This window comes from Balaenoptera acutorostrata, chromosome X (assembly GCF_949987535.1).
Source record: "Balaenoptera acutorostrata chromosome X, mBalAcu1.1, whole genome shotgun sequence".
Classification (NCBI taxonomy): Eukaryota; Metazoa; Chordata; class Mammalia; order Artiodactyla; family Balaenopteridae; genus Balaenoptera; species Balaenoptera acutorostrata.
This window is the reverse complement of record NC_080085.1, coordinates 989,147-1,016,953: the sequence shown is the minus strand read 5'-3', so window position 1 is coordinate 1,016,953 and position 27,807 is coordinate 989,147. Positions and strand designations below refer to the sequence as shown.

At 51.5% G+C, this 27,807-nt stretch overlaps 1 protein-coding gene across 3 annotated transcripts; it reads right to left on the bottom strand.

Annotated features, from left to right (window-relative positions):
• Positions 1-167: 167 nt before the first annotated feature.
• Positions 168-27,807, bottom strand: IL3RA (interleukin 3 receptor subunit alpha). Of its 3 annotated transcripts, XM_057538709.1 has the most exons (14): positions 27,511-27,807; positions 26,665-26,722; positions 23,580-23,696; positions 21,111-21,221; positions 12,863-13,005; positions 10,017-10,131; positions 8,791-8,923; positions 8,525-8,703; positions 6,253-6,371; positions 3,786-3,812; positions 2,404-2,524; positions 1,656-1,761; positions 671-752; positions 168-408 (listed from the first exon to the last, which is right to left on the bottom strand). In XM_057538709.1, exons 4-14 carry the CDS (start codon positions 21,184-21,186, stop codon positions 334-336), a joined length of 1,176 nt encoding a protein of 391 aa, XP_057394692.1. In that variant the 5' UTR covers positions 21,187-21,221; positions 23,580-23,696; positions 26,665-26,722; positions 27,511-27,807; the 3' UTR covers positions 168-333. The 3 variants fall into 3 exon arrangements, with proteins under 3 accessions (XP_057394692.1, XP_007173903.2, XP_007173904.2); XM_007173841.2 differs by lacking the exons at positions 26,665-26,722; positions 27,511-27,807 and having other exon boundaries at positions 23,580-23,858; XM_007173842.2 differs by lacking the exons at positions 21,111-21,221; positions 26,665-26,722; positions 27,511-27,807 and having other exon boundaries at positions 23,580-23,858.

Here is a 27,807-nt window from a genome sequence, read left to right as displayed (position 1 = left end):
CCGAGAAACCAAGCAGGCAGGCAGAGCCCCTTCACGGACTTGGGAAGGAGCAAACCCAGTGGACAGGTGAGCACCAGCCAAGTCCAGGAGGCTGGAAAGTGGGTCTCAGCGGCGTTGGGGGGTGGCCCCCACTTCCGGGGGCTACGGATGAGGAAAAAAGCCCTCTATTCGAGACATGAGCCCAACACATGTTTTGTTCTTTCTTCCTCGAGGCAACCCCGTGTCAATTGCACCAGGCTTTCCCATCCCTGACCCTGCTTGAAACGTCCACGACCAGCCATGACCAGGCTGTGCGCCCTCCGCCTGGCGGAAAGCGGGGCCTCTGCACCAGCTTCATGTTTCCCCCAGAACCTGCACCTCGGCCACTGGACACTCCTCCTGGCTGTCTTGGTCAGGGTCCCAGGTCATCTGCGGGGTGAGGGAATCGAGGTGAGTGGCAGAGCCACGGGGTGGGGGGGCGAGTGCACCCTGGAAAGCCCCGGGGGGGGGCTCCCCAGGGGCTCCCAGACCCGCCCCTCGGGGTGACCGCCCGTGTCACAGGACCGGAGACGGCTCCTCCCCTGCCCATCACGTTCCCAGGCCACCCTCCAGGGCCAGCAGTGGCCTGCTCCCTGGGCGGGGCTGCGGGCACCTGGCCCCAGATCTGTCCCCCGCGGGAGCCACCACGTACCGTCCTGCCGTTCTGAAGTTTGCCGTTGATGCGGTCTTTCATGTGAGGGATGGGAGGGAACAGCTTCTGCATCACCGAGAACCTCGGAGGAGAGAGAGAGACACCTGTTCTGAACCCCGCACCCACCGGCGCAGGAGAGACGCGGCGTCCACTAGAGGACCCCAGCGAGGCCCCGATGGAGTAGGGGCCCCTGTTCCCCTCCCGCAGTCCGGAGACGTGCGGGGATGAGAAAGCGGAGTCCTAGCAGAGCTGCATCTGCTCGGTCAGCTGCAGCGCACCCACCACGGCACCTCTCCCGGGACCCCATCCTATCACCATGGCAACCTCCCCCTCCCCACAGCCTCCGGGCTCCCAAACCAAGCCCCTGGGCGGGGCGGCTCAGCCTGAAGCGGCTGGGAGGAGTGGGCGTGAAGCCAGCAGACCGACGAGGCAGGAGCTGGCGCTCCGGGCGGGGGGGGGGGGGGGGCGGGGCGGGGGGAGCCGACCTGGGCGGGGCCAGTGCCGGGCGCACCCTTTCGGCCCAGCGCGCAGGCCTGTGGAAGGGACCGCAACCGGCCGGGTTGACGCTGCCGCCCGCCTGCTGCCTGCCAGGCTGGGGAGGGGTCCCGGAGCCCCGTCCGGAGGTGGCGGGGGGCGCGGGGGGCGTCGGGCTGAGGTGTGAGGGAGCGAACAGCGCGAGCATGTGGGGCCCAGCCGGGCAGTCTGACTGCAGACCCCCGCACAGGTGCTGCACGGGGGACCCGGCTCCTTGGGTTCCGCGGGCGGCAGGGACCAGATGGCAGAAACCAGGGTCTGGTTGGGAAAAGACCGCTGGGGCGACGAGGGGCGGTGGCCTGCGACCGGCGGGGTCGCGTCCCGCAGCCCAGACGCACGGGCACGGGCACGGGGCGGAGCGGGGACGGCGGAGAGTGGGCGGCGCGGGCTGCGTGGCCTGCGGATCGCGCTCCAGAAAACGACCGCGCAAACCAGGGGCCCGCGGGCTCACCTGCAAAACAGGAGCACGAACCCCATAGCGATGAGCAGCGTCCCCAGCGCGATCAGCAAAGACGTCAGCCAGACGGGGAGGCGCGCGCCCTCCTCATCCTCACACACTAGGGAAGAGGGGCGGCACGCGTCGGGCAGGTCCCGGGAGGTCCGGGGTCGGCACCTCCCCGGGGGCTCGGGGAGGAGTTGGCCGGCACTGGGGGGCGGGGGGCGCGTCCAGGAGCGCCGTCCACCTGGGGACAGCGGTCACCTGCGCGCCGGGCCGGGCCCCGCGGAAATCCCTCCCAAGTCGCCAGAATCCCGATGCCCCCCGACCACCGACCGACACTTGGAGTTGGGGGCTGGTAGCGCCGACCCCTCGGATCGCTTCGGGTCGCGGGGCGGGGGGGCGGTCAGCCACGCCCACCGGGAGGGGCCGGGCCGAGGTTGGTCTGTTCCCCATCTCCCTCCTTCCCTGCCGCGCTGCGTCCCGGGTGCGCGCTGCCTTCGTTCTTGAATTTAATACATGGATTAAATATCATGGATTTTTCGCCTCAATTTCGATTTTTTTTTTTTTTTAAAAACTGCATTAAAAGGTTCGTCTTGTAACTCAGCGTGTTGGCGATAGCCGTCTCCACGCGCCCAGCGCAGCTCCATGGAACAGCTTGGACACACAGAGTCCATCAGAGACGGGAGGGAGGCGGCCACAAGCCCAGGGACGTCTGGAGCCCCCAGAAGCTGGAAGAGGTAGGAGGGACCCTCCCACTCACCGAAGTGTTGGGGGACACTCCACGGGCCCCAAGGTTTGTAATGGGAAAACGTGGCATCCCTGGCTCTTACTCGCACCGTGTAGGTCCCAGGATTGTTCAGCTCCAAGAAGGCTTTATAGATCTGCAGTTTAAAAGGAAGTAGAGGGGAAAGTACGTTCCCAGTCCGTGGCGGAAGAATGGGGCCTTCAAGGGGTTGAGTGGGTCCTCCCCACATTCACGTGTTGGGGTCCTAACCCTCAGCGTCTCAGAAGGCAACTTTATTTGGAAATAGGGTTGATGCAGATGTGATGAGTTAAGAGGAGGTCGGATAGGGTACAGTGGACCCCAAGCCACTATGACTGGTGTCCTTATAAAGAGGGGAAACTCTGACACAGACACATGCATACACACAGGGAGACGCCTTGTGGATATGGAAGGGATACGGCCACAAGCCCGGGGACGCCTGGAGCCCCCAGAAGCTGGAAGAGGCGGGAAGGACCCTCCCCTGGCGCCTCTGGAGGGAGCACGGCCCTGGGACACCTCGACCTCAGACTTCTGGTCTCCAGAACTGGGGGAGGGTGAATGTCTGTGGTTCTCAGTCACCCAGTCTGGGGTCGTTTTTACGGCCGCCCCAGGGAACTAAGACGGCTCCCCAAGAGAGAGACCGGCCAGCCCCCCTTGGGAGACAGGAAGACGCCTGGTGCTCAGAGGGGCCCGGAACCTCAAGCTCCCTTTGCGTCTCAGCCCAGGCTCTTGGCATCCAAACAAAAATATTCTTTCTAATCACTAGAAGGTCAGTGTTCGTGGTGGCCACCGCCGGTGAGGTCAAGAAGAGTGGTGGCATCCCGGGTGTCAGGCAGTTAACGGAGCCTGTAGAACGTTCAGTGGGGTCCCCCCAAGAGGATTCGTCCCCCCGGAACCTGGGACCTTATTTGGAAACAGGGTCTTTGCAGATGTGATGAATCATCTCAAGATGCTTGAGGTCCTCCTGGAGGAGGGTGGCCCTACATCCAATGACAGGGTCCTTCTAAGAGACAGAAGAGGAGAGACACAGACACAGAGGAGAAGCCCCGGGAAGACAGAGGCAGAGACGGGAGGAAGAGGCAGAGACAGAGACAAAGGAGAGATGGGGGGCGTGGGGTCTGTGGCCGGTAGTTACGGTGTGGGAGCAGCTGCCTCTGCAGGTTAGAGGCAGTTAGGGAATTAGGGCATGGGGCACTCCCACCGAATCCTGAGGGATTTGGGGGCCTGGGGGTGGACCTTTAGGGCAGCACCAGGCAGGTGATGGCGTCTGGTCTATGGACCAGGGAGCTTCATCTCAGAGTCGCTGGACGGTAATAGACATAAGGAGCCTGCGCTTGGGGTGGCAGATTGGGGTGGGGGCGGGGGCGAGGGCCACCCACCTCCTCTCTGTAGGCGGGCTCCGTACCCTGTAAGAGACAAGCAGAGCATGGGTGCCTGACCCCATCAACAAGAAGGGCCCTCATTTGTCAGAGCATATTCGGGTTTACAGGAAAATCGAGGATAAAATAATCAGTCATTGAGCAGAAATAGTAAATAGAATACTTCTTTACACAAAAATAATAAATAGAGGTAATTGAGTATAACATATCGATGAACTAAAAAGTAACTGGGGGAGGGATAAATTAGGAGTTTGGGATTAACAGACACACACTACTATATATATAAAATCGATAAGCAACAAGGACCTACTGTAGAGCACAGGGAACTCTACTATCTTGTAATAACCTATAATGGAAAAGAATCTGAAATATATATATATAACACTGAACATAAACAGTTAATATGTGTATATAACTGAATCACTTTGCTGTGACCTGAAAGTAACACAACATTGTAAATCAACTATGTTTCAATTTAAAAAAAAAATTTCTTTTAAGTACCTCGTCTTCTATTAAAAAAATAAAATTGATAGACTTGATTTTTTTGAGCCGTTTTGGTTAACAGAAAAATTGACCATACGCTAGTTGAGTCTAAATAATAAGTATAATACATAAATCAGTAGAGAACAATAGGAAATGTAAGTAAATCGTAGAGTATAAAATACCAACTACCTCAAAAATATTTGGTCTTTTTAATCAATAGACTTGACTTTTTTTGAGTGGTTTTGGGTTTACAGAAAACTTGACTATAAGCAGTAATTGAGTATAAGTAATATGTATATAAATACATTAACATAATGAATAAATATAAGTAAATAATTGAGTATAAAAATATCAATGAGCTCAAAAATACTCATTTTCGTTTCATTTATGGACTAATTTTTTCAGCAGTTTTAGAAAAGTTGAGTATGAAATAATCAGAACATGAGTATAAATAATAAATATACACAAATAGGTAAACACACATAAAAGATAAATATAAGTAAATAATTGAGTATAAAATGCTGATTAGTGCAAAAATATTTGATCTTTTAAATTAATAGATTTTTTGAGTAGTTTTAAGGTTGTGGAAAAATTGAGTATGAGCAGTAATTGAACATAGATAATAAATGTAATAAATGTAAGTATATAATTGAGTATAAAACACTGATAGACTCAAAGTGCTCGGTCTTTTTTTAATTAATAGATTTTTTTGAATAGTTTTGGGTTTATAGAAAAATTGAGTAAACAGCAAGGTCCTATGTGTAGCACAGGGAACTATATTCAATATCCCGTGATAAACCATCATGGAAAAGAACATGAAAAAGAATGTATATGGTATAACTGAATCACTTTGCTGTATAGCAGAAATTAACACAACAGAGTAAATCAACTATACTTCAATAAAATAAATTAAAAAAAGAAAAAATGAGTACAAGCACTTATTGAGTATAAATAAATAAACAATAAATAATTACAAGTAGACAATTAAGTACAAAATACCACCTAGCTCAAAAATAGCTGGTCCTTTTTTTTTTAATCTATTGACTATTTAGATTAAATAATCTATTTAATCTATTGACTCCAACAGAGTTTGAGCAGTCTTAGGCTTATGAAAAAGTTGAGTGTAAAGTATAAATAAAAGTAACACGCACAGAAAAATGAACATAGTCAATAACTATGTCAGTCATTGAGTATAGAATACCGGTGATCTCCAGCATATTTTTTTAATAGTAGCTTTATTCAGGTGTGGTTTGCATACAGCAAAGCACACCTGCAGAGCATATAATCTGCTGACTTTGGCAAACGTGTGCATGAAACCAGCACAATACAGGAAATGTGTCCATCGCCCCCAAATTCCCTCCAGCTTCTCCTCCATGCCCTCCTCCCTGCACCCCTGCCCCAGCCCTCAGATCTGTCCCTACAGAGCATCCTGCATTTTCCTGTGTAAATCGTTTCTTTTGTAACACTTTTAAACATACACACGGGACCCTCCAGTTCTCAGCGGATAGGATTCCACTGTGTGGTTATATTTTGTTCATCCCCTCCCTAGGGTTGTGTCCTGTTTGGGGACCATTATACACGTAGGTGCTACAAACACTTAGGTCCCATCTTTGGGGGGCCACTGGCTTCATTTCTCGCAGGGGAGTTGCAGGCTCTGTGACATACGGTCAGAGTTTCACCAAGTGGCTGTTTCAACCTTTTGCTCTTTTTCTGTAGGGTTGTTTATCTTCCGAGTGTTGACAGGTAAATGTCCCTCCTCTACCCCAAACCTGACGGAAAGTATGCAAGCATTTCCTTCCATATTCTGACTTCCTTTCCAATGTCAGCGGTGTCATTCAAACGGCCAAACACTTTCAGTTTTGCTAAAGCTCATTTATTTTACAGTTCCTCTTTTTCTTTCTCTGCATGTTTCACCTACCCCCAAAGCCCCAGAGTCCAGGGGGGTGTAAGAGTATAAGAGATGCCCACCCAGGAGACCGTTTACCTTCTGCATCTTAAGTTCATACTTTAAGTCATGATTAAGGTGACTCTTCACTTGCCACTGCATGAACAAGTAGCTTTGGTTGCACCACCTGCTAGTGACGTTGGGAGCAGCTAATACCTCTAGGGGAGAAAAAAACACTTTTATGAGTAAAGCACATCAAAAAATAATTTCCACCCCCCCCCCCCCACCCCGGAGATACTTTTAAAACAGGCCTCCTACAAACTCAGGGGGGAAAAAAGAGAGGAAAATGTCATTCCAAGGTTAAAAAGTGGCCAAAAAGTATCAAGAGACAGAGACAAGTGAGAGAAAGCTGTTGGGATGATTAGGGTCACTGAGCCTGGGACCAGCTCTCAGACACTGGTCCAGGGAGACGCCCCCCAGCCGCTCGGAGGCCCTTGCAAAGCTTTCCTCTCGTCTGTGCTGGGAACCCCTCAGAGCAGCCCTGTTCTCTTCCCTCTTGGCGATTCCAGTCCCTGGGGCTACGCTTCTCCAGCAGCGGGAGCAAAGCGCGGCCCAGCTGCAAGGTCCCCCCTCCTGCCCACTGGACCAATCGGCTCCGCTCTGACCCCGCCTCCAGGGCAGCCGGGCCCCCTCCGCGAACTGCCCGGGGCCGGTCCTGCCCCCATGGCCTTGGCCGCCAATTCCACTCCCAAAAGTTCACCCGGAATCTTCTGCCCCAGCCTTGGGCTCTGACCAGGTCACATCCCCTGCTTTCTTCTCACCTGTCCCAGAACCACCCCTGTCCCCCGCAGCGTGGGACCCAGCTCCTCCAGGACCCTCCTGCCCCACTGTGGGCTGGCCCAGGGCTCCGCCCTTTGCCCTCCCTGGGGTGCTCTGCATCCCTGATCCCAGCTCCAGCAGTTTCCTGCGGGACCGCGGCTAGGTCGACAGGTCTGACCCCCCGCCAGGACCCCATCGCTGTCTCCTCAGCACCCCACCTGGACCCCTGGCAGGAAACCCAGGCTCACCACGGGGTGGTCCCCAGTCCCGGGTCCCCCCTTGATGTGCGCTCAAGCCTCCTGCCACCTCCATCCCACTGCCACGGGGCTGGCATCACCCCGCCACCCCTGCTGGGAACCAGGCCATGGACTCCCCGCGTGGACCGCAGGGCTGGGGCGGAGCACAGGTGCTGAGTCGCGGGCGGGGCCACACGTGTAGGGCTGCACTGGCCCAGGGGCGCTTGGTGTGTGAGGGACGCGGCATCAGAGTGAGGTTGCTTCCGGGCCGGGGGGACGCCACAGACAACGGCAGGCGCCCCATCCCGCTTCTGAACCAGAGGCCCCCATCTTCTCCCCTTCTGCACCCACCTCTCCACTCATGTGCTTCCCTGCTACACGTGGACCAGCCAGGGTGGCGAGGGGCCAGGTTTCATGGGGCTTGAAGCTGTCATAATTTGGGGGGCAGGGGGGTGTCTAATGTAAAGGAAAAAAATATTGACAGAGCTTTGCTAAGATGGGTTTTGTGTTCTGAAAACCTGCAGTCGAAAGATTCAAAGAAAAAGAACAACTATTTTTGAGCTATTTCTGAACACAGGGCCTGGAGAGGGGCGACCCGCGTGAGACCCCCAGCCTCAAGGTGCAGCTGTCCTCGGTGGACGGGGGCACAGAGCCACCTGCGAGGTGCGTTCTGGAGATGCTTCCTTAGGTCCAGGGAACACAGAGCAGCTGCTATGGGCTAGGCGTCTGTGTCTTCCCAGATTCACGCGCGGAAGCCCTGACGCCCAGTGGGACGGTTTTGGAGGCAGGGCCTTTGGGACATAATCGGGGTTAGATGAGGTCCTGAAGGTGAGGCCCCCATGATGGGATCAGTACCCTTATAATCAGAGCAAGGGGGTGTGGGATGAATTGGGAGATTGAGACGGACATACGTACACTAAGATGTGTAACATAGATACCTAGTGAGAACCCGCCCTACAGCACAGGGAACTCCAGCTCACTTCGCAGCACAGTAGAAACTAACACAACATTGTAAGACAACTCTACCCCAATAAGAAATAAGAATAAAAAAGCAGCGGGGGGAAGAGGCACCAGAGCTCGCTCTCCACTGTGTGAGGACACAGCAAACCCAGAGCCACCCGCAAGCCAGGAAGAGGGCCTGGCCAGGAACCGAGGTGCCCACGCCGCGATCTCCGACTCCCAGCCCCCCCGGACTGTGGGAGACGAGCATGCTATCTAAGCCCCCAGCCCGGGGTATTCGGTTGCAGGACAGACAGCAAGCGGCATCTTCGACCCAAGTGCGGCGCACGAAGAAGGTGTCACGTTTTCCTACTCACCGATTTTGGCTAATTTATCGCTCGTTTCCGAGCAGGGGATTTTGGAGTCACTGCTGGTACCGTTCACCAGGAAACGGGTTTGATCCTTGGATAACACAGAGATGTTGTGGAAGCGGCACTGGACGTTTGTCCCTTGCTCATCTGCTGTGTACTGGGAGCACGGCCACTTCTCATAGGAGCTGTGAGGAGTGGGGCTGGGTCATGAGCGGCCCTGAAGCCCCCGCTCCAGCCCGGGGGAGCCCCGGCGAGCCCAAGGTCACACCTACTCTAGGTTCTCCAGGTAGAGACTGTACTGCACGTCCCTCGGGGCCTCCCGGCCCACCGCCCAGCTGCACGTCAGGAAATCCACGTCGTGAACCCAGCAGGTCAGGTTTTCTGCAGCCGCCCTGGGATTCCCTTCTGGGCTTGCAAAGAAGAGGGGAAAAAAAAAAAAAAAACTGAGTCCCGGATAAACACCAAGGTCCTACTGTAGAGCCCAAGGAACTATATTCAATATCCTGGGATAAACCATCATGGAAAAGAATATGAAAAAGAATATTTACGTATAACCAAGTCACTTTGCTGGACAGCAGAAATTAACACAACGCTGTAAATCACTCTACGTCAATAAAATTTTTTTAAAAATTGTTTTAAAGTGAGTCCCTTTTTAGCGACCCTTGTGAATTCTCACGCGGTTCTAAGAAATAATAGAGACGTCCGTGTAGCGCTTACCGTTTCTGCAATGGTAACAACTCCCGTCCCTGCAAGGTTCCCCGCCCGTGGCCCGCCCCCCCGGGGCCCTGTGTACCCTCACCTGACGCCTCCCGTCCCCAGCCCTGCCCACCCAACCCTAACCCTAAGAAACGCCCAACGGTCCTTCAGGAACTCTCTTTCTCTTATTACCTTTCTCTTTGCCTACTCCTCAGCTAAAGTCCGTTGCCATCAGAACCCTATTTTTAAGAAGTAACATATTGTGGGTGAAACCTGGATCAGCTAGAGTCGTGAAAGACTTTTTTTTTTTTTTTTTTTTAATGAAAGGGGAAAAGAAAAATCCAACAACATAAACTGCATTTCCAACAATTTGGAGCCAGAGTTTATCTTCCTCGTTTTCCCATTCTCAGAAGAGCACAGTTTTGTGATATTACAACTTCCTGACAAAGAGCACAAGAAATGTTCAGACTTGCTATTGGTGTTCTCTTTGTCCAAACTGTATATGGGATCAATTTGTTTGCTTGGCATGAGGAAAATGATAAAACTCTGTTCTCAAACTACAAAAAAGCAAAAACCGAAAAACACAAAAACAACAACAACAAAACTGCTCTCTGTTTCTGCAGTTCTGTTCATTCAGGCACGTGCCGTGCACGAAATTGCATGAGACCCTCCGAGATGGTCTTTCTTCTACGAAGCTATGTCCCTGGAGACCCGTCCAAGGTAAAAGGCATTATTTTGGTATTCAGAGCACTAACGGATGATTGAAAGCAAAGGAAACCCCGAAAGAGCATCTCCCCCTCACCTTGACTAGGATACTGAATCCACGTGGAGAATGGCTGACCTTTGGTCACCATGATGCTGTAGTTTGTCGCTTGGCATGACAAGTGAGGAATACTGCAATACGTGCTTTTCCATGCCTGAGAGAGACATAGCAATCTGTTCATAATTAGGGGAGAACTAATAAAACACTGAGACTTTAGATTAAAAAAAAGAAAGAAAGAAAGAAAGAAAACTATAGGTTTTCTTTAGTTTTCCTCAACATCCAAAGCCGGAATCTCAGTATTCATGCAGAGAGAGAGAGAGAGAGAGAGAGAGAGAGAGAGAGAGAGAGAGGGAGGGAGATGAAAATGAGGAAATCACTCACCAAAAGGAAAAAATATCCTAGAAGGTTCTAAGACAGAGTTGGCAGAATGCCTTGATATTTTGATAAGACGTTTAGCCATTTGGCCAAGAATGTGATGGACAAACTGGGCAAACAGATAAAACCTTAAGGAAACGGAAATTATTAAATTCAGGAGAAACAAACATTTGTGTAAGAAAGGAAAGAAAAATCCCCATTAACCACATGGCTCAGGTGTGAATAGTGTGTATGTGGTTAGAATAAACTGAATATTTGTCGAGAGAGGAGAGAGTGTAAGCCGAGGATGGCAACTGCTGGGGAGGTGAGTTGGGGGCAGGAAATAGAGAGTGAAGCCTCCCGTCCCTTAGGAGAAAAATCAACACATTTTGGCTAAACTGAATGAATCAAGAATCTGTGTTATATAGAGATGCAGAGGTCTAGAACAACAGCGCCAGGTGTAAAAAGGTCAAAAGTGATGTCTCACCGAAAAGCTGCTACTTTGTCATAACGAACCCTGTACGACTATTTTCCTCTTTAAACTCTGTGCAGGTATTGCTTTAAAAAACAGTTGAAAAAGAAAACAGAAAAGAGGCAGGAAAATTTGAGAAGCAAAAAGAAGGCTTGAGAATTGAGTGGTCCTTGTCCTCGAGGGAACAAACTGTGGTCACCACCACCCAAGGATGCAGATACAGCATATGAGGGAATCTCCAGAGGGTCCCATATTTTGAAATTGTCCGCTCTATTGGCTTCTACTTGAGCCGTTAGAAAAATAGCTTGATGGGCTTCCCTGGTGGCGCAGTGGTTGAGAATCTGCCTACCAATGCAGGGGACACGGGTTCGAGCCCTGGTCTGGGAAGATCCCACATGCCGTGGAGCGACTAGGCCCGTGAGCCACAATTGCTGAGCCTGCGCATCTGGAGCCTGTGCTCCGCAACAAGAGAGGCCGCGATAGTGAGAGGCCCGTGCACCGCGATGAAGAGTGGCCCCCGCTTGCCACAACTAGAGAAAGCCCTCGCACAGAAACGAAGACCCAACACAGCCATAAATAAATAAATAAAATTAAATTTAAAAAAAATAGCTTGATATTTAATATATTTAATATACATTCATTTAAATATATATTTAATATATTTGATTTCTATTGACGTAGTGTGTGAAGGAATCATCCAACTTAATTTTAGTCCTATTTATTTATTTATTCTGGCTGCGCCGGGTCTTAGTTGAGGCACGTGGGATCTTCGTTGCGGTGTGAGGGATCTTTAGTTGCGGCATGTGGGATCTAGTTCCCCGACCAGGGATCAAACCCGGGCCACTGGCATTAAGAGCAAGGAGGCTTACCCACTGGACCACCAGGGAAGTCCTCAATTTTAGTCCCTTCTGGTAACTGGACGAGTACCGTTTATTCTATAGACTGTCATTTCTCCACTGATTGGAACTATTTTCTTAATGATGTAAGAAATTCCCCCAAATGCCTGTTTCTGTTTTTGGGTTGTTGTGTTCCTTTAATCCACCCCACCCGTCTCAGGCCAATACCTCTCTTTGGACGATGGTAGCTTCTTAGTACATTTTGATACTTGGGAGGGCAAGTTCTTAATCGCTAGCCTTCCTTATCAAAATTTCTTGGTTCTTCTGCAACATTTGTTCTTGCAGATAGAGTTTAGGGTCAACTGGCCAAGCTCCATTAAAATCCCGTAGGGGTTTGTCATAAACTGGATTGTGCCCTACCCCCCCCCCAAAAAAAAGACTCATGTATTGAAATCCAAACCCTTAACGGAACTGTATTTGGAGTTGGGGTCTTTAAAGAGGGCATGAAAGTAAAATGAGGTCATTAGGGTGGGTTCTGATCCCATAGGACTGCTGTCCTTATAAGAAGAGGAGATCAGGACACAGACACACACAGAGGGACGACCACGTGAGGACACAGGGAGGAGATGGCCGTCTACACGCCCAGGACAGAGGCCTCAGGAGGAACCAGCCCTGCCCACACCTGGACCTCAGACTCCAGCCTCCGGGACTGGGAGACATACATGTCTGTTGTTTACGCCGCCCCGTGTGCGGTGCTTTGTTACAGCAGTAGCCCCAGCCGACTAACATGGGGTGTGATTTGGATTGTACTCAGTTGAGAGTAATCTGAGGGAACCAGGGTTCTTCCCAAGGACGCTGACAGGTGCATCCTTCTCATGAAGCATGCTCAACGGTTGGAATTCCCACCACGGCCTGCCCATGAGACGTGTCACAGTTCTCACGCCCTCCGAACCCTCTGATACAGGAGGGGATTTGAGTGGGGGGCAGGGGGTGTTGGAGGGGGACAGTGTCTCCCGAGGTCTCACCTTCAACTGGGCTTGGTTCTCTACCTGCAGTATCTCAGCCCATTTCCTCACCAACCCTGTCCGGTGGGTACCATTCTGGATGTCTTACAGATCAGGAGCCCCAAGCCGCAGTGCCCGTAAAAGACCCCACATTCCACAGCTGAGCCCAGGAGTAGAACCCGTGTCTCTGTGACGCTAAGTACAGGGCAGACGGTTTACCTTAGTGAAAGCTTTTGAATTGATGAAACACATAATTTCGGAAACGTTTCCATGGAGGTCCCAGGTCAATCTTTTTCTTTCTGGCTCCATCCTTAGGTTCTTAATCGGCGGGTCTGGATCGGAAACGTCTATAGGGTATGAGTCTGGAGAGAGGCACACAACGCTTAAACTTTGTCCTACTCGGTTACCCCTCGGGAAGGTGAGTTCCACACGGAGAAGTGGTTGCCTGGAGCGGGCAGAGGCCCCGAATCTGCAGTACCTTAGTGACCTCACCAGCTCACCCTCCCAACAATGGGGGAAGAAAGTCAGAAAAGCAGATCACTTCTGCCGTCCGCATTGACGTGAAGTGTACCTTTCTTAACCATGTATGTCAAAGAAGTCCGTTTTCACTGAAAACCAATTCAGGCTTAGAGAGTTGGCTCAGTGTCTGCTCTACAGACTGAGATTTTGGAATGCTTTGCAAGTTGCAATAGAAATTTTAATGTAGGGACTTCCCTGGTGGTCCCGTGGTTAAGACTTCGCCTTCCAATGCAGGGGGTGCGGGTTCGATCCCTGGTTGGGGAGCTGAGAGGCCACATGCCTCGGGGCCAAAAAAACCAAAACATAAAACAGAAGAAGTATTGTAACAAATTCAATAAAGACTTTAAAAGTGGTCCACATCAAAAAATCTTAAAAAAAAAAAAGAAATTTTAATGTGATATATTAAAAATATATAAATTTTAATGTAATATATTTCTAAATATAATATATACCACGCATATATGAGATGTAATATATAAAAATATATAAACTTATATACAATTATATATAATGGAATATATATTTTCATAAAGTAGGAGACATCATTACACAATGATATTTATGTGCTTACACAGAGTGCCAGAGGAATTCTCATCTTCTTGGAAAATCACCCAAAATGCATACATCTAAATACATTTTGAAGTGTAATCAAAGCACATATATATTTGTATGATGCTGTCAATGGGGATGGAGGTCAGGAGTTTGCAGACCAAAGGATTCCACGTGTTTTATCAGTGACTTGCTTCATGAAGCAATCACATAGGGCCAACAACTCAAAGCTGTAAAGGCCCATCAGACATTTCTTCAGCTGTTATCTGTGACCCCTCATTGAGAGGATTTCGCAGAAATGACTGTTTATAAACCGCAAGCACTGTGACCACTTCTCAGGCTCAACAACCTTCGTTTGACAAGCAAGACCGAACCCTATGAATATCTTGGTTTCTGGCATTACAGCCTCCCAACCTATAAGGATAATGTATTCCTTAAAAAACAACTTCCCTAGGGAAATTTCTTACAAGTGAAAATGTAATTTTTACTGGATTCTTATGCCTCAGAATTTATATTCACTTCTTCCAAAACAACAGTAAATATCATTAAAGCAGCTATGAGTGATGCAGTAGAAAATATGAGTTTTAGCGTATTCTTACTACATTTTAGTTTGGTTTTAATTTTTATAACTTTATTTACAACCTTAATTATTTTAAAATTAAAATTTTTAAAGAATCTTCATAATCTAATATGAAATGTACATATATAAAATTATATATATTTATGTAACTAAGTACATATATGTTTAAATAACATAACAAGGGAGTTTTCTGTCACTATGTTTTCCATAAAATCTACCTATGCTCCTTTAGCGCGGTCATTATCCACCCAATTACAGATGTGCTCACAAATAAAAAAGAACTTTAATGCAAAAAGAAGAAAGTAAAAGCAAATCTGTAAAGACAAAATGAACCAAAATCAATGCAAATACACATAAGAGTGTTTACTGCAATATACTCGTGACCCTCCGGTATTCTGAAAGAAAAGGGACATAGTGTTCTCAACCCTAGAGCTTTTGAAAAACTACAGATGGTGGGAAATACTCTTCCAGTCATGATAAAGTAGTCTCAGATGTATCTCTCACCATAAGCCCCTCGAAAACTGGGCCAAATATATAAACCAACTATTTTTAGACTTTCTGAAAACTAAGACGAACAATTCTGAGAGTGTATTTTGGGGTGGGAGACATTCACAATCCAACGGGACAAGGTGGAGATTCCTTGCTGAACACTGAGAAGTCAGTAAAGACCCCAGAAGAGTCACGCCTTCGTTGTTGGAGAGAAAAAACTAAAGGTGACTCACCTTGAAAAAGCTTCAAAACAAGGCGACCCACCAATAAAGGAATGGCCTGCTGAAACAAAACTCACCATCTTTAAAGAAGGCAACCAAAGCAGACCCTCACCAACCCCTCCTTCACAATATCCAGCACCCAATAAAAAATTACTAGACACGCAGAGAAGCAGGAATGTGTTGGCTGTGACCAGAAGAAATACCAGGTCATAGAAATCGTCCCCTAAGTGGCCGATGATGAAATTAACAGAGAAGTCCATTAAAACAGCCATTATAAATATGTTAGAAGACTTGAAGGAAAACATGAACACTATGCAGTGAGGAATGGAAGATATAAAGGAAGAACCAAACAGAATTTTTAGAGGTAGAACATATAGCATCTGAGATGAAAAAATTCACTTGGATGAACTGGAAAACAATGGAAACGATCTACGCTGAAGCCCCCAAAGAAAAATATTTGAAGAAATTATGGCCAAACATTTTCCTAACTTAATGAAAATTATAAACCTACAGGCCCAGGAAGCTCAAAAACCCTACCTAGGATACACAGACACACACGTACCAACAAGCACACAAGTAAACAAGCACAAACACTAAGACACATCATCCTCAAATGCCTTTTTAAAAAGTGGTATCAAGAAAACCTTAAAAAAACCAATGGAAAAAAGACACAGCACCTATCAGAGAACAAAGATAAGAATTTCTGCTGATTTCTCTTTAGAAACAAAGGGAGACAGAAGATAACAGAACGACTTCTCCAAATGCTGCAAGAAAACAATACAAATCCTGGTCAACCTAGAATCTATATCTTAGCGATAAATGGAAGGTGAAATATAAAGACTTTTTATAGTAACAAAAAGTGAAAGGGTTTTTTTTGTATTTTTTTATTTGTTTGTTTTTTTGCCAGAAGAGCAGGTCTGTAAGAAATGTTAAAATAACAAAGGCTTTTCTGGCTGAAGGAAAAATCACCAGATGGAAACTCACGAAGGAATGTGGAAACAAGGTGAGCAGAGATGCAACAAAAGCATACCAGAAATAGTAAAAATGTAGGCAAACATGTAAAACTTCCCCATTTTTTAATGTTTTAAAAAGATAATTCTTTAAAAGAAAAATATTGTATTGTGTACTGTAGGCTTATAGAGATGTAGAAGTACATGTGTGACATGGCATAAAGGATGAGGTAGGAAGTAAAAGCATACTGTTTTGAGATTCCTATGTTCTATGTGAAGTAGAATAACATTATCTGAAGATAGTATGTACTGAATGAATCATCCCAGAGGAACCACACAAGCAGTGGAACAAAGAGGGGTAGCCCAAAAGCCAGTGGTAGAGAAAAAAACAAAAACAAAAAAAGCACTAAAGCAGTAACTGAAAAGAAGTCAGGAAAGGAGGGGCGAAAAAAAAAAAAAGGAAAACTGGAAAAAAAAAAAAACAACCCAGCAAACAAATAGCAAAATGGTAGAATTAAACTCAATCATATTAATAAGTTCATTGCATGCAAATGGTCTAAACACTCCAGTGAGAAGGAAAGTTTGTCAGACTAGATTTTAAAAGTACCCCACAGTATGCTGTCTGCAAGAAAGGTGCTTTAAATATAGTTTAAATGGCAATAATAGGAAAGCATATTTTATGCAAACTCTAATTGCATAAAACCTAGGATTTTATCCCAGGATTTTATTTCCAGGGGTAAGAAGGGACCATTTCAAGTGATTAAGTGGCCAATTCATCCTAATATATGTGCTCCCAAAGAGTCATTTTCAAAATACATGAGGCATAAGCACCAACCCCTCTCTAATAGACAGAACAGACAGACAGAAAACGGGAGGGATATACTGGACTTGAACAAAATATCAACAATTTGACCTAACTGACACTGTTGGGACATTCTAACCAATGACCGCAGGGTGCACTTTATTTTTTGGGTTTTTTTGGGGGGACCGAGCCGCACGGCTTGCGGGATCTTAGTTCCCTGACCAGGGCTGGAACCCGCGTCCCCTGCAGTGGAAGTGCAGAGTCCTAACCACTGGACCACCAGGGAAATCCCAGCATGCACGTTTTTATCAAGTACAAACAGAAGATTCTCAAAATAGACCGTGTACTGGCATGGGGAGTGTCAGTCCTTTTAAAAAGGTTTAAATCATTCACTGTGTATATATATTCCCTGACTACAATTCTCTCTTGATTAAATTCAAGATCAGTCTTTTAAAATCTGGAACACACCAGATATTTGCAAACAAAATGACATACTGATAAAGTACCATGTGCGCCCTAGAAGAAATCACAGGAAATGTAGAGAATATTTTGAACTGAATGAAAATGAAAGCAAACAAAAAAAAAAGGGCGATGCAGCTACAGCAACGCTTACAGGGAAATTTATAACATTAAATGTTTATGTTAGGAATAAAGAGTTTAAATTCAAGAATCAGTTTCCACATGAAGACGTCAGAGAAAGAAGAACAAATTAAACCTAAAGCAAAATCCCTAAAAAAAGTAAAGGGAACAAAAAAAAAATCAGTGAAAAAGAAAATGGAAAAACTATATAGATTGTCAAGGAAACCAAAAGCTGGTTCTATACAAGAGACAATATAATTGAAAAACCTCTCTCTCACTACACTGGATCAAGAAAAAAACAAAAACAGACCAATTTTAGCAATGAAAGAGGGGACACTGATACACATCCTGAAAGACACTGAAAGAAGAATTGCGGGTAATTTGAACAAGAGTTATGCCAATACCTTCAACAATGTATGACATGAACCAGCTTCTTGAAAGACACACATTAGCAGTACTGACATAAGTAGCAAACCTGAATAACCCTGTAAGTATTAAAGGAATAGAATATATAATGAAAAAGCTTCCCCAAAAGAAAGCATCAGGCACAGATGGCTTTGCGGCTGAATTCCACCAGCAATTTAAAAAAGAAATAGTAACAATGTGCAGAAACTTTCCAAAAACAAAGGAAAGGCGGGAAACATGTTCTAACTCACTTTATGAGGCCAGCGTTATCCCGATACCAAAATCAAAACATTAAAAGTAAACTAAAGCCCAATATGCCTTATACTCCTAGACACAAAATTCCTTCACAGAATACTAGCACATAAAGTCAGGTAAAGTATAAAAGTGGTAACACCTCCTGACTCAAGGGATTTACTCCAGGAATGCAAGGTTATTTTAACCATCACTATAATTTGCCCCTTTAACAGGAAACTGGTGATCTCCTCAATAGAAGCAGGAAACCATCTTGACAATGTTTAACACCGCTCTGGGATTAAAAACTCGCAGCAAACTAGACATGGACGAAAACGTCCTTCCCCTGATAAATCTATGAAAATCCTGGCGCTAATTCAGACTCAGCAGGGAAAGACTAACCACTTCTCCATGTGATCCGAACAAGACAAGGTGTCTGGTTTCAACGCTTCTATTCCACCGTGTCCTGTACCCACGGCCCCTCTAATGCGCTTTGACCAACGTTGTAGTTTTAGGGCGCTTTGGGGGGAAATGTTAGAACTGTACAACACGCTGCTTCCTTCAGCTTTTGGCTCCTAGAAAGCTACTCACTTCCCGCCTGTGGTCAGTGACCCCAGAATACCCATGGGCCTGGAGTCGCCACAAAGGTGGCAGCGGCCGCGGCCCAGAACAAGAGGGGCAAAGACAGGAGGCGGGGGTGGGAGCCTCAGACGTGGAGAAAGCCCCCTCCCCTCCCAGACCTCCTGCCTCTCCCGGCCCCTCTGGTCACCAGGTGCGGCCACGTGACTGGCTTGGAGCCCAGGAAATGGACAGAAGCAACGTGTGGTCCTTTTGGCGCAGACCTCTGAACACTCCCGCGTGATCCTCCTACGAACTCCTCCAAGGAGGTGACGGAGCCTCCCGGGTCCATCCCTGTGTAAGGATCCGGGCTCTGTACATGGAACGGAGCCACCTGGGATGGACTGAACTGTGTCCTTTCCCCAGCCCTCCCCCAATCATGCTGGAGTCCTAACCTCAGAATGGGACCTTAGCTGGAAATAGGGTGAGTGCAGATGTAATTAATTAAGATGAGGTCCCGCTGCCATACTGTGGCCCTAACCCAATCCGACTGGCGTCCTTATTAAGAGGGGAAATTTGGGTTCAGGGACACACACGGGGAGAACCCCCTGTGAAGACAGGAGAGAGGCGGCCACGAGCCCAGGGACGCCTGGAGCCCCCAGAAGCTGGAAGAGGCGGGAAGGACCCTCCCCTGGAGCCTCTGGAGGGAGCGCGGCCCTGGGACGCCTTGACCTCAGACGTCTGGTCTCCAGGACTGGGATAAATAAATGTATGTCACTTAAGTCCTCCAGACTATGCTATTTTTTAAGGCAGCCTGAGCTGAGTAAGCCAGCAGCCCCCAGAAGAATGATACCTATGCCCACACACACACGTGCACACACACACGCACGCACACACACGCGCGCACGCACGTACACACACACGTGAGCACACACGCGCGCACGCACACACACGCGCGCACGCACGTACACACACACGTGAGCACACACGCGCGCACGCGCGCACACACACACACCCCATCTGAGCTCCACCGCTCTCTGAGGAAGGAGCGAACTTCGCACGGTCAGGCATCGCTGTGGCCACCAGGGCAGCGCAGGGCGCCGTGCCCGACGCAAGCACCCAGCACCCACGGGGAGCGGGTGTACCGGCTCTGCTGCTGTCGCCTGAAGCTCTGCTCCCCGTGTGCGTGTTGTGCGAGCTAGACGGGAGGCTGAGGTGCACATCACCCCCTTGGGGTGACCCGTCCCGGGTCCCCCGGTCGCTCAGCCAAGTCCTGATGAGAGGGGCTTCTCTGCAGACCCTCCCCAAGACAGCAGGCCCGCCTGCAGGGCACCGTATCTCTTGTGCTCCTGTAAGCATCCCGGTCTTTGCACTCCGAGTTGGGCGCCCTCACTACTGGGCGCCCAGGACACGCAGACTCTCCGCACCGCGGGGCCGAGGGCGTGGGTCCCCTTGGGGGTTCTGCTGCAAGGTGGTGGGCGCTCTCCACCAGCGGCAGACTGGCTCCTCACCCCGCCCCACCTGGGATACTCTCTCCCGGCCACACCTGTCACCCGAAGTCAGCCGGACACTGACAGTCAGAGGTGGGCACGGCAGCTTCAGAATCTACATCGCTGTCGTTTCGCCTCCTTATCGAATGTCACTGTCGAACTTCTCTATCACGTCGTGAATTGTTTCCTATCCATCACCATCATGCTTGAAGATGGAGGGAACTTCCTGGACGCCACGGAGACCCTGGTTTGCACCCTACCCCTCCATAAATCTCCGTGACGAACGTGAGAAAAACAGGATGGAGTTGCCCCAAACACATCTTACTCGTTGCTCATCTGCGTGTCCAAGCTCCAGACGACGCATCTCTTACGACACCTGGATTTATACCTCCCAGTCCCGGAGGCCAGGATGCTATAGGATTGGTTCCTCCCAGAGGCTCAGAGGGAGAATCCGTTCCAGCTGGAGAATCTCTGCAGCTTCTGGGGGCTGCCCCGCCCCAGTCCTAGGCGTTCCTGCACTTGTGGCGGCATCACCCCAATCTCTCCTCTGTCACCACCTGGCTTCTCCCTGTGTCCATGCCTGGGTCCAAATCTCCCCTCCTTATAAGGACACCCATTGTTCTGGATGAGGATCCACCCACACGACCTCATCTTAACTCAAGGACGTCTGTAAAGACCCTATTTCCAAATAACTCCCATTGACAGGTTCTGTTCGTTAGGACTTAAGCGCATGAATTTGGCGAGGACAGAGTTCAACCCATCACCCTAATGTTTGCACGGGCTGCTTCCGACCCAGAGAAAGGGTGATAATAAATCCAAGAAAACTGATGGGTCCCAGCGCCCTAGCTACACCAAGAGCTCTGGATGTAGTGTCTTGACCGTATCAGGATGAACATCCTGGCTGTGAGGTACCAGTTTTGCAAGATGAACCCGCCAGGGTGACTGAGGGGAAGGTTACATGGGAAGCGTCTGTACTATCTCTTATGGCAGCTGAGTGGCTCGACCGTGACCCCCACGTAAACAGTTTCACTGAAAAACAACACAGCCCCAGGGACCCACAGACAGCACGTGGCTTTTCCTCCGGCTTTTCCTACCGTGGTCCAGTGGCAGCAGGCCGGAGACGGGCACCAGGAACGCCACCAGGAACACCGCCAGCCAGACGAAAGCCATGGCCAAGGCAGCTCCCACAGGAGGGTGGGCACCAGCTGGAGGAGAAGAGACAGTGGCCGCATGGGGTGGCTGCAGGGAGGGGGCTGAGCCCCCCCAGGGGGTGTCTTGCTCAGAGGGCAGGGAGCTGCTTCTGGGAGGGGAGCCTCCCGTGCATGTGCACGTGTGTGTGCACGTGTGTATATGCATGTGCGCATGTGTGTGCAGTGTGTAATCCGTGTATACCGCATGCCTGTGAATGTGTACGCATGCGTGTGCACATATTCCTTGTGTTTATGTGCCTTGCGCTGTGTGTGCATATGTGTGCACGTGTGTATCTGTGTGTATATCTCTGCGTCTTGCATATGCATCTGTGTGCACTGCATGTCTCTATATGCATATGCACGCATGTGTGTGCACACATTACATGTGTCTGTGTCTCTGTGTGTGCTGTGTATGCATACGTGTGTCTCTGTATCTTGTGCACACATTACACAGGTCTGTGTGTCTGCGTGTGCACGTGTACATGCATGCCTGCGTGTATGCAGGCCTGCACACGTGTCTGCATGCCTGCATGCCTGTGTGTGTGCATTCGTGTGTGTGTGTGTGCGTGTGTGTCAGCCTCTCTAAAAAGCTCCCGCCCGGGGGTCTGATCTCACCCTTGGCTCCAGCCCCATCCCGGAACCCAAAGCACGCAGCCCCAGGAAACACTGGGCTCACGAAACAGTGGAAGGAAGTTTAGTTAAGAGCATGAAGTACAACGCAGAGTTTCCTGAACAGACCGAGTTACGGGCACTAAATCCCGGCTGTCTCATCGTTCCCGCCAGAGTTGTTCCCCAGGTCCCCATGAAGCCCCCCTGTGCAGGCCGGCTCTCCTGGACCCTCCCCCGGGGGTCCACCTTCTGCACCTTCCGGGCCCCAGCGGCAGGGTCTCCCCGTGGACCCCACCCATTCGCCCCCCACCCACCTGAGTCACTCATGCAAATGCCCTTGGCGCCTGGAGGCCGGCCCGGGGCTGCCACCCAAGCAGAGCCTTGGACTCTCAGCTGCCTCGGGGGCCACACCCTCAGCAGGGCCACAGGCTCTCTGTGCCGGTCAGGGTCACCCAGAGACCTGACCCCCACTCCCCGCCATCCCACCTGGAGCATCTTGGCTGGGATGGAGGAGGGGGCCCAGGACGCACCTCATTCAGGGTCTGTCTAGCACCCCTATCACGAGACCCAACCCAGACTCCATCCATCTGGGGTCTCACCTGCTCCCCCGTCCAGGTCTGGGGCTCCCACAAGATTCCCCAGGACTGACCTGGTCCCCCAGAAGTGCCAAGTTTCACACAAATTTGACAGCAGAAGCCGACACCCAGCGTCCTTCTTGCTAAACTGGGTGGGGGGAAGCCCGAGAGACCCCTTTCCAGGGCAAGGCAGCGGGTCAGATCCAGAACTGCCCATCACGGGGAAGCATCCCAGGACAGATGCCAAACAATCCATTTGTAATAAAGGGATTAGGGGGAGGAGGGCAAGGCATTGGGCACAAAGCTTCAGGAGGGCGCCTCCAAGCCAAGCCTCACGACCCAGAGCAGTTTAATGCCGGGCTGAAGAAAGGCCCAAGCAACAGATCCACGGGGAGAAAACGATCAGAATTGTGACCAAATATCGGACGAGCACGGCCTCGGGCTCCTCTTTCCTTGATGAAGACGGGCCCCCGTGGGTGCCGAGGCAGGGGTGGGTGGGTGTCTGCTCCCGGCGTCCGCTCAGGTGAGCCGAGCCCCACAGGTACAGACTGCTCCAGCCTCGAGACACTGAGCCCACCCGCAGGCACGCCTCCTCGCTCGCAGAAGCTCACGTCCTTTGGGGACCCACGGTGCACGAGGATCATCGTCGTATCCTGCTGCCCCCAGATCGCGAAGGGAAGGGGCTTGGCCCCCGGAGGCCGGGGATGGGGCTGGGCTCAGCAGGATAGGGGCGAGACAAGGAGCCTTGGGGCTCTGCACCCCGGCAGCTCGCCTGCCTGGGTCTGGGGGCAAACGGGAGCCTGCGAGAGGTGGGGGCACTGTCATTAGGGGGAGGCTCTCGTCCGGGGAAGGCCACTCGGTCCAGTTCATCCGTTCGGCCAACGCCTAAGCCCCGGCGCAGGACACAGAGGCGGTCAAGACGCCCCGGGCGCCCCGCTGAGTAGCGGGTGACACCGCCGTCGGATCCCGTAACCGGGGTCAGTGGGATGCTCGGCGTCCTCCTCGGGCATAAAGGCTTTGAATCCGTTGTGTGCTGCCCCGGACGACACATCTCAGCTGCCACGAGCTGCGTTCAAATGCTGGGGTCCCCCCCCCCGCCCCCGGGGCTGGCGGTCAGTACTGAGTCTCCGGGGACAGCAGTGGATGAGGCCGCCCGCCTTCCGCCCCTCAGCCCGCCCCGGGGTCTCACCTGGGATGAGAACGCGGTCTGGCCGGAGACAGGCGGCCTCTCCTGGTGCTGGTCCGGCTGGCCTGGGGGCGGGCCCCGGGCTCTGCTCGCTCGCTTCTCGGCTGTGCTGCAGGCCGCCTCCCGAAAGAGAAAGAACCGTGTTTTTTCTCTCATCAGTGTTTTTATAGCCTCGGGGGGCAGCCTCACCCCTAAAAAATAAGCCCCAGTGAGCGGGGGAGGAGGGGAGGATGTGCTGAGGGCGTGACGAGGTCCAGGCGCCCTCCGGGGTCAGGAACATGACTGCAGCTCTGTGCCCTCCTGGAAGGAACACCCTTTCTTTCAAAGTCTTCTTTTCCTGTTCTCACTTCTGTTTGTAGGTTCCTCTTTGTCACGACCCTGATGGCATCCCGCCATTCACCCCGGCTGGGGCCGTTTCCTGGAGCCGGGTCGTGGGCAAAGCCCGTCAGCATGAACGGCCGGGGCCCTGGCCCCCTTCCTTCGAGGTCCCACTGGAATGACCGCTCGTGCCCAAGGGGACAGGGAGGTGACCCCGGGCCCCCGATGTGCTGGTTGTGCGGGACTCACGCAGCTCTCAGCCTGGCCCCTGCCAGCCTGCTCCCAGGTGACCTTCCCTCACCTGGGCCCTCCTGGGCACCCCTTGCCCTCGCCCTACACCTGTCATCCGCCTGTCACCGCCCCCAAGCTCCAGCCCCACGTGCCCGTCCCTCCACCCTCTCCCTTGAGGCCGGTCCTCTCGTCTCCTCCAATGCCTCCTGTCTACTCCCCACCCCCAATGCACATCCACCTGGGCTTCGGAGTGCGATTTATTTAGAAGCAGGGCTGGCACAGGTGTAACGGATTACGGTAACACAGGCTCCACCTGGAACAGGCTGGGCCCTATGTCCCATGGCACTGCTGTCCTTATGAGAAGGTGGCCCCCGGGAGACAGGGACACAGGGAGGACAGAGCCACATAAGGACGGAGGTGGGAGGGAGGCGGCCACGAGCCCAGGGACGCCTGGCGTCCCCGGAAGCTGGAAGAGGCGGGAAGGACCCTCCGCTGGAGCCTCCGGAGGGAGCGCGGCCCTGGGACACCTTGACCTCAGACGTCTGGTCTCCAGGATGGGGGAGGATGCAGGTCTGTGGATTCAAGCCGAGCAGCTTGGGGTCCTTCGTGACGCCCGCCCACTTCCCACAGAGCATGAGTCTTGGTGGCCGACCAGCCCCTCTGAGAGACAAACGCCGTATCTCCCCAAGGGAAGGACCAGACCCCCGTCCCCTCATCCCTCTTCAGGGCTGACGAGCGTCTTGCTAAGAATTGAGGCAATTCTGAAATGCATGCTAGGCAGTGGCCACTCCTGGTGGACACCTCTTGTCTGCTGGCCCCTCTTCGTCTGGGACTGAAGCACAGTGATGCAGGGGCAGCGGGCGTCGAGGCAGATGCAGTGCCGGGGAGGGGTGGGCACGACGACAAAGCTGAGGAATGACAGTCAGTCCGGAGTGGACTTCACCCACGTGGCTGCCAGAGCCCAGGCTGGACCCCCTTCCTGGCAGTGCGCCCCAGATGCCGAGGGGGTGGCGTTCAGATGTGGATTCTGACTCCTGGGTCTGGGGGGGATGCCCCACCACCCTTCTTTCTTTCTTTCTTTCTTTCTTTCCCTCTCTCTCCCTCTCTCTATCTTTCTTTCTTTCTTCCATTTCTTTCTTCCCTCCCTCCCTCCCTCCCTCCTCTCCTTCCTTCCCTTTTATTTTTCCCCTAAAAGCCCAAAACCCCAGTAAAGAAAGAAGACACAACAGAAAAGCACCGCGGGGCCTCCAGGCCACAGGACAGGTGCCCATCAGCTCAGCCGATCCGAAAGAGCTGAGCCCTGACTGTCCGTGGGGAGACCCAGCCCCAAACCAGCCGAAACGTGCGGGCACAGCACAAACCCCAGGAACCTTGCGAACGGGAGGCCCTGGGCGTGTGGAGCTGGGGTGAGAAGAGGACAAACAGGGGCCACCGGTGACAGGTCTGTTTCACGAAGGCCACACCCCCAAATCCGCCCGCAGCCCCGCCAGTGTCCCTATAACCCGGGAGAAGACTTGAGGTTCAGTGTTTGGGGGGGGGGGTCTCTGGATGGGGGGCGGGACCAGGCGAGGCGGAGGATGGTGGTGCTACCCAGAGGAGGCGACAGAGGCCCAGGGGCACGAGCGTGCTGAGCCGTCTCCCTCCGTGGGACCGCAGACCCCTCGGCCGCCCACTCCGGGGACCCCAGCTCCGTCCCCATCAGCGGTTTAGTGCCGTCAGACAAGCAATGACTAATTTCAGAAAAGCCCACACACACCCGGGGGCTGGCGGCGGGAGGGCGTGCGTTGTGCGCCTGGAATCCAGCCCGCGATGTGGGGAAGGAGCTACGGGGAACAGAAATGGGGAACCGGGAAAGGGAGTAGGCGAGGCCAGGGCACGGAGCAGCTGGGCCGGGAGAGACCAGAATAGCAGCCCGTCCAGCCAGCGCCTGGCACCTGCCACGCGGCCCCCGGGGGCACGGCCGGCTCGGCGAGGAGGGCAGGACCAGCAGTGCCTCCGCCCCAGGAAACCCGTGGCCACACGGACGGCAGACGACGGCCCACGGCCGCTCTCTCTCTGGGCTCCCGGCCGACGGGTGGCTCCTAGGGACCTGCCGAGGGGCTGGACGCCCCCCGCGGGATGCAGTGGGTCAGTTCCCGGGGGGCTGCCTCCCTGTGGCCACGGTCACCGCCCAGAAACGCAGCCCCTAAACCCCCTTCCCACGCGGCGTCCGGCTGGACCCGCGTACCCAGAACGCAGGCCACGGCACAGAGCTTCGAGCGCCCCGTGGGCATAAAAGTGATGGGCTCCCATCCTTAGCATCCAGGCGCCCGGGCTTCCCATCCTCCCAGCAACGTTCATGAGTCAGGGTTTGGCGATGAGATGCCGTGTTTTTGCTACATGACCTCCAAACACCACAGTAAAATGCTACCAATACTAGCGACTGTGATTCTATGATGAAATAGTTGCATGACCACCTTATATCAAAGGAGGCTCACATATTTAAGAGAATATATGTACACAGTGCTATACATAGGATGGATAACCAACAAGGACCTACCGTGTAGCACAGGGAACGCTATTCAATATCTTGTAATAACTTGTAATTGGAAAAGAATCTGGGAAAAAAAAAAAAAAATATATATATATATAAAAAAAACTGAATCACTTTGCTGCACACCTGAAACTAACACAACACTGGTAATCAACTATACTCCAATATAAAAGAAAAAGTTTAAAAGTAAGTAATAACTAAATAAAAAAGAGACTACATGTATATAGTATATTATTAGAATCATACAGGTCCATTAACATATGACTTACATGGTGTACATTAATTAATGTTTGCATCAATGTTACATAGCATTAGTGTCTATTGATTAACCTTGGCGTATAAGTACATTCGTATGCATTAAATATTAAATGTGTGTTTTATTTATTTAAGGGAAAACGTTCCGTCTGTCTGTCTGTCACTACAGACACACGCGTATATCCGGCGGGGTTCAGCCCATCACCCTGGGGCCTGCGTCTCACACACCCTGTTGTGTCCAGCGGGTCCATCCTGAGGGCAGAACCTGACCTTCCTGGGGCCACCATCCCCACCCCCTGGGGGGCCCCGGACCCACTTCAAATCCACTCTGGTTTAGACGCCAACACCCACCCCTGCTCTGAAGCGTTTCAGGAACCTCTCTCTCACGGGGAGACTTGTATCTAGTCTTCCGTCCAGAAAAACGTGCAGAGAGAAATTCATGTCTCCGGGGAGTCGTCCCCCCCCCCCGCCCCGCTCTCCCCCCGCCCCGCTCTCCCCCCCTCCCCCCGCTCTCCCCCCCCCGCTCTCCCCCCCCCCCCCTCTAAACCGGCAGTCCCTCGATTTTGCACGTGTTCTCCATACGTAGGTGGTCATCACCTGGTCCGAGAGCACGACCTTCGGGGAAGCCAGGGCCGTCCAGTGGCTAAGACTCCGCGCTCCCAGGGCAGGGGGCCCGGGTTCGATCCCTGGTCAGGGAACTAAGATCCCACACGCGGGCCGCAACTAAGACCCGACGCAGCCAAATAAATAAGTAAATAAATAAATATTAAAGAAAAAAAAAGAAATTCGCAGCCTGCGATACGGGGAACCCCGTGCGCTCTGAGGTCCCCAGAGACCCTCCAGGGCCACTTCCCGGCACGAAGCTGGCCTTGCCCTCGGGGTCGGGCCAGCCTG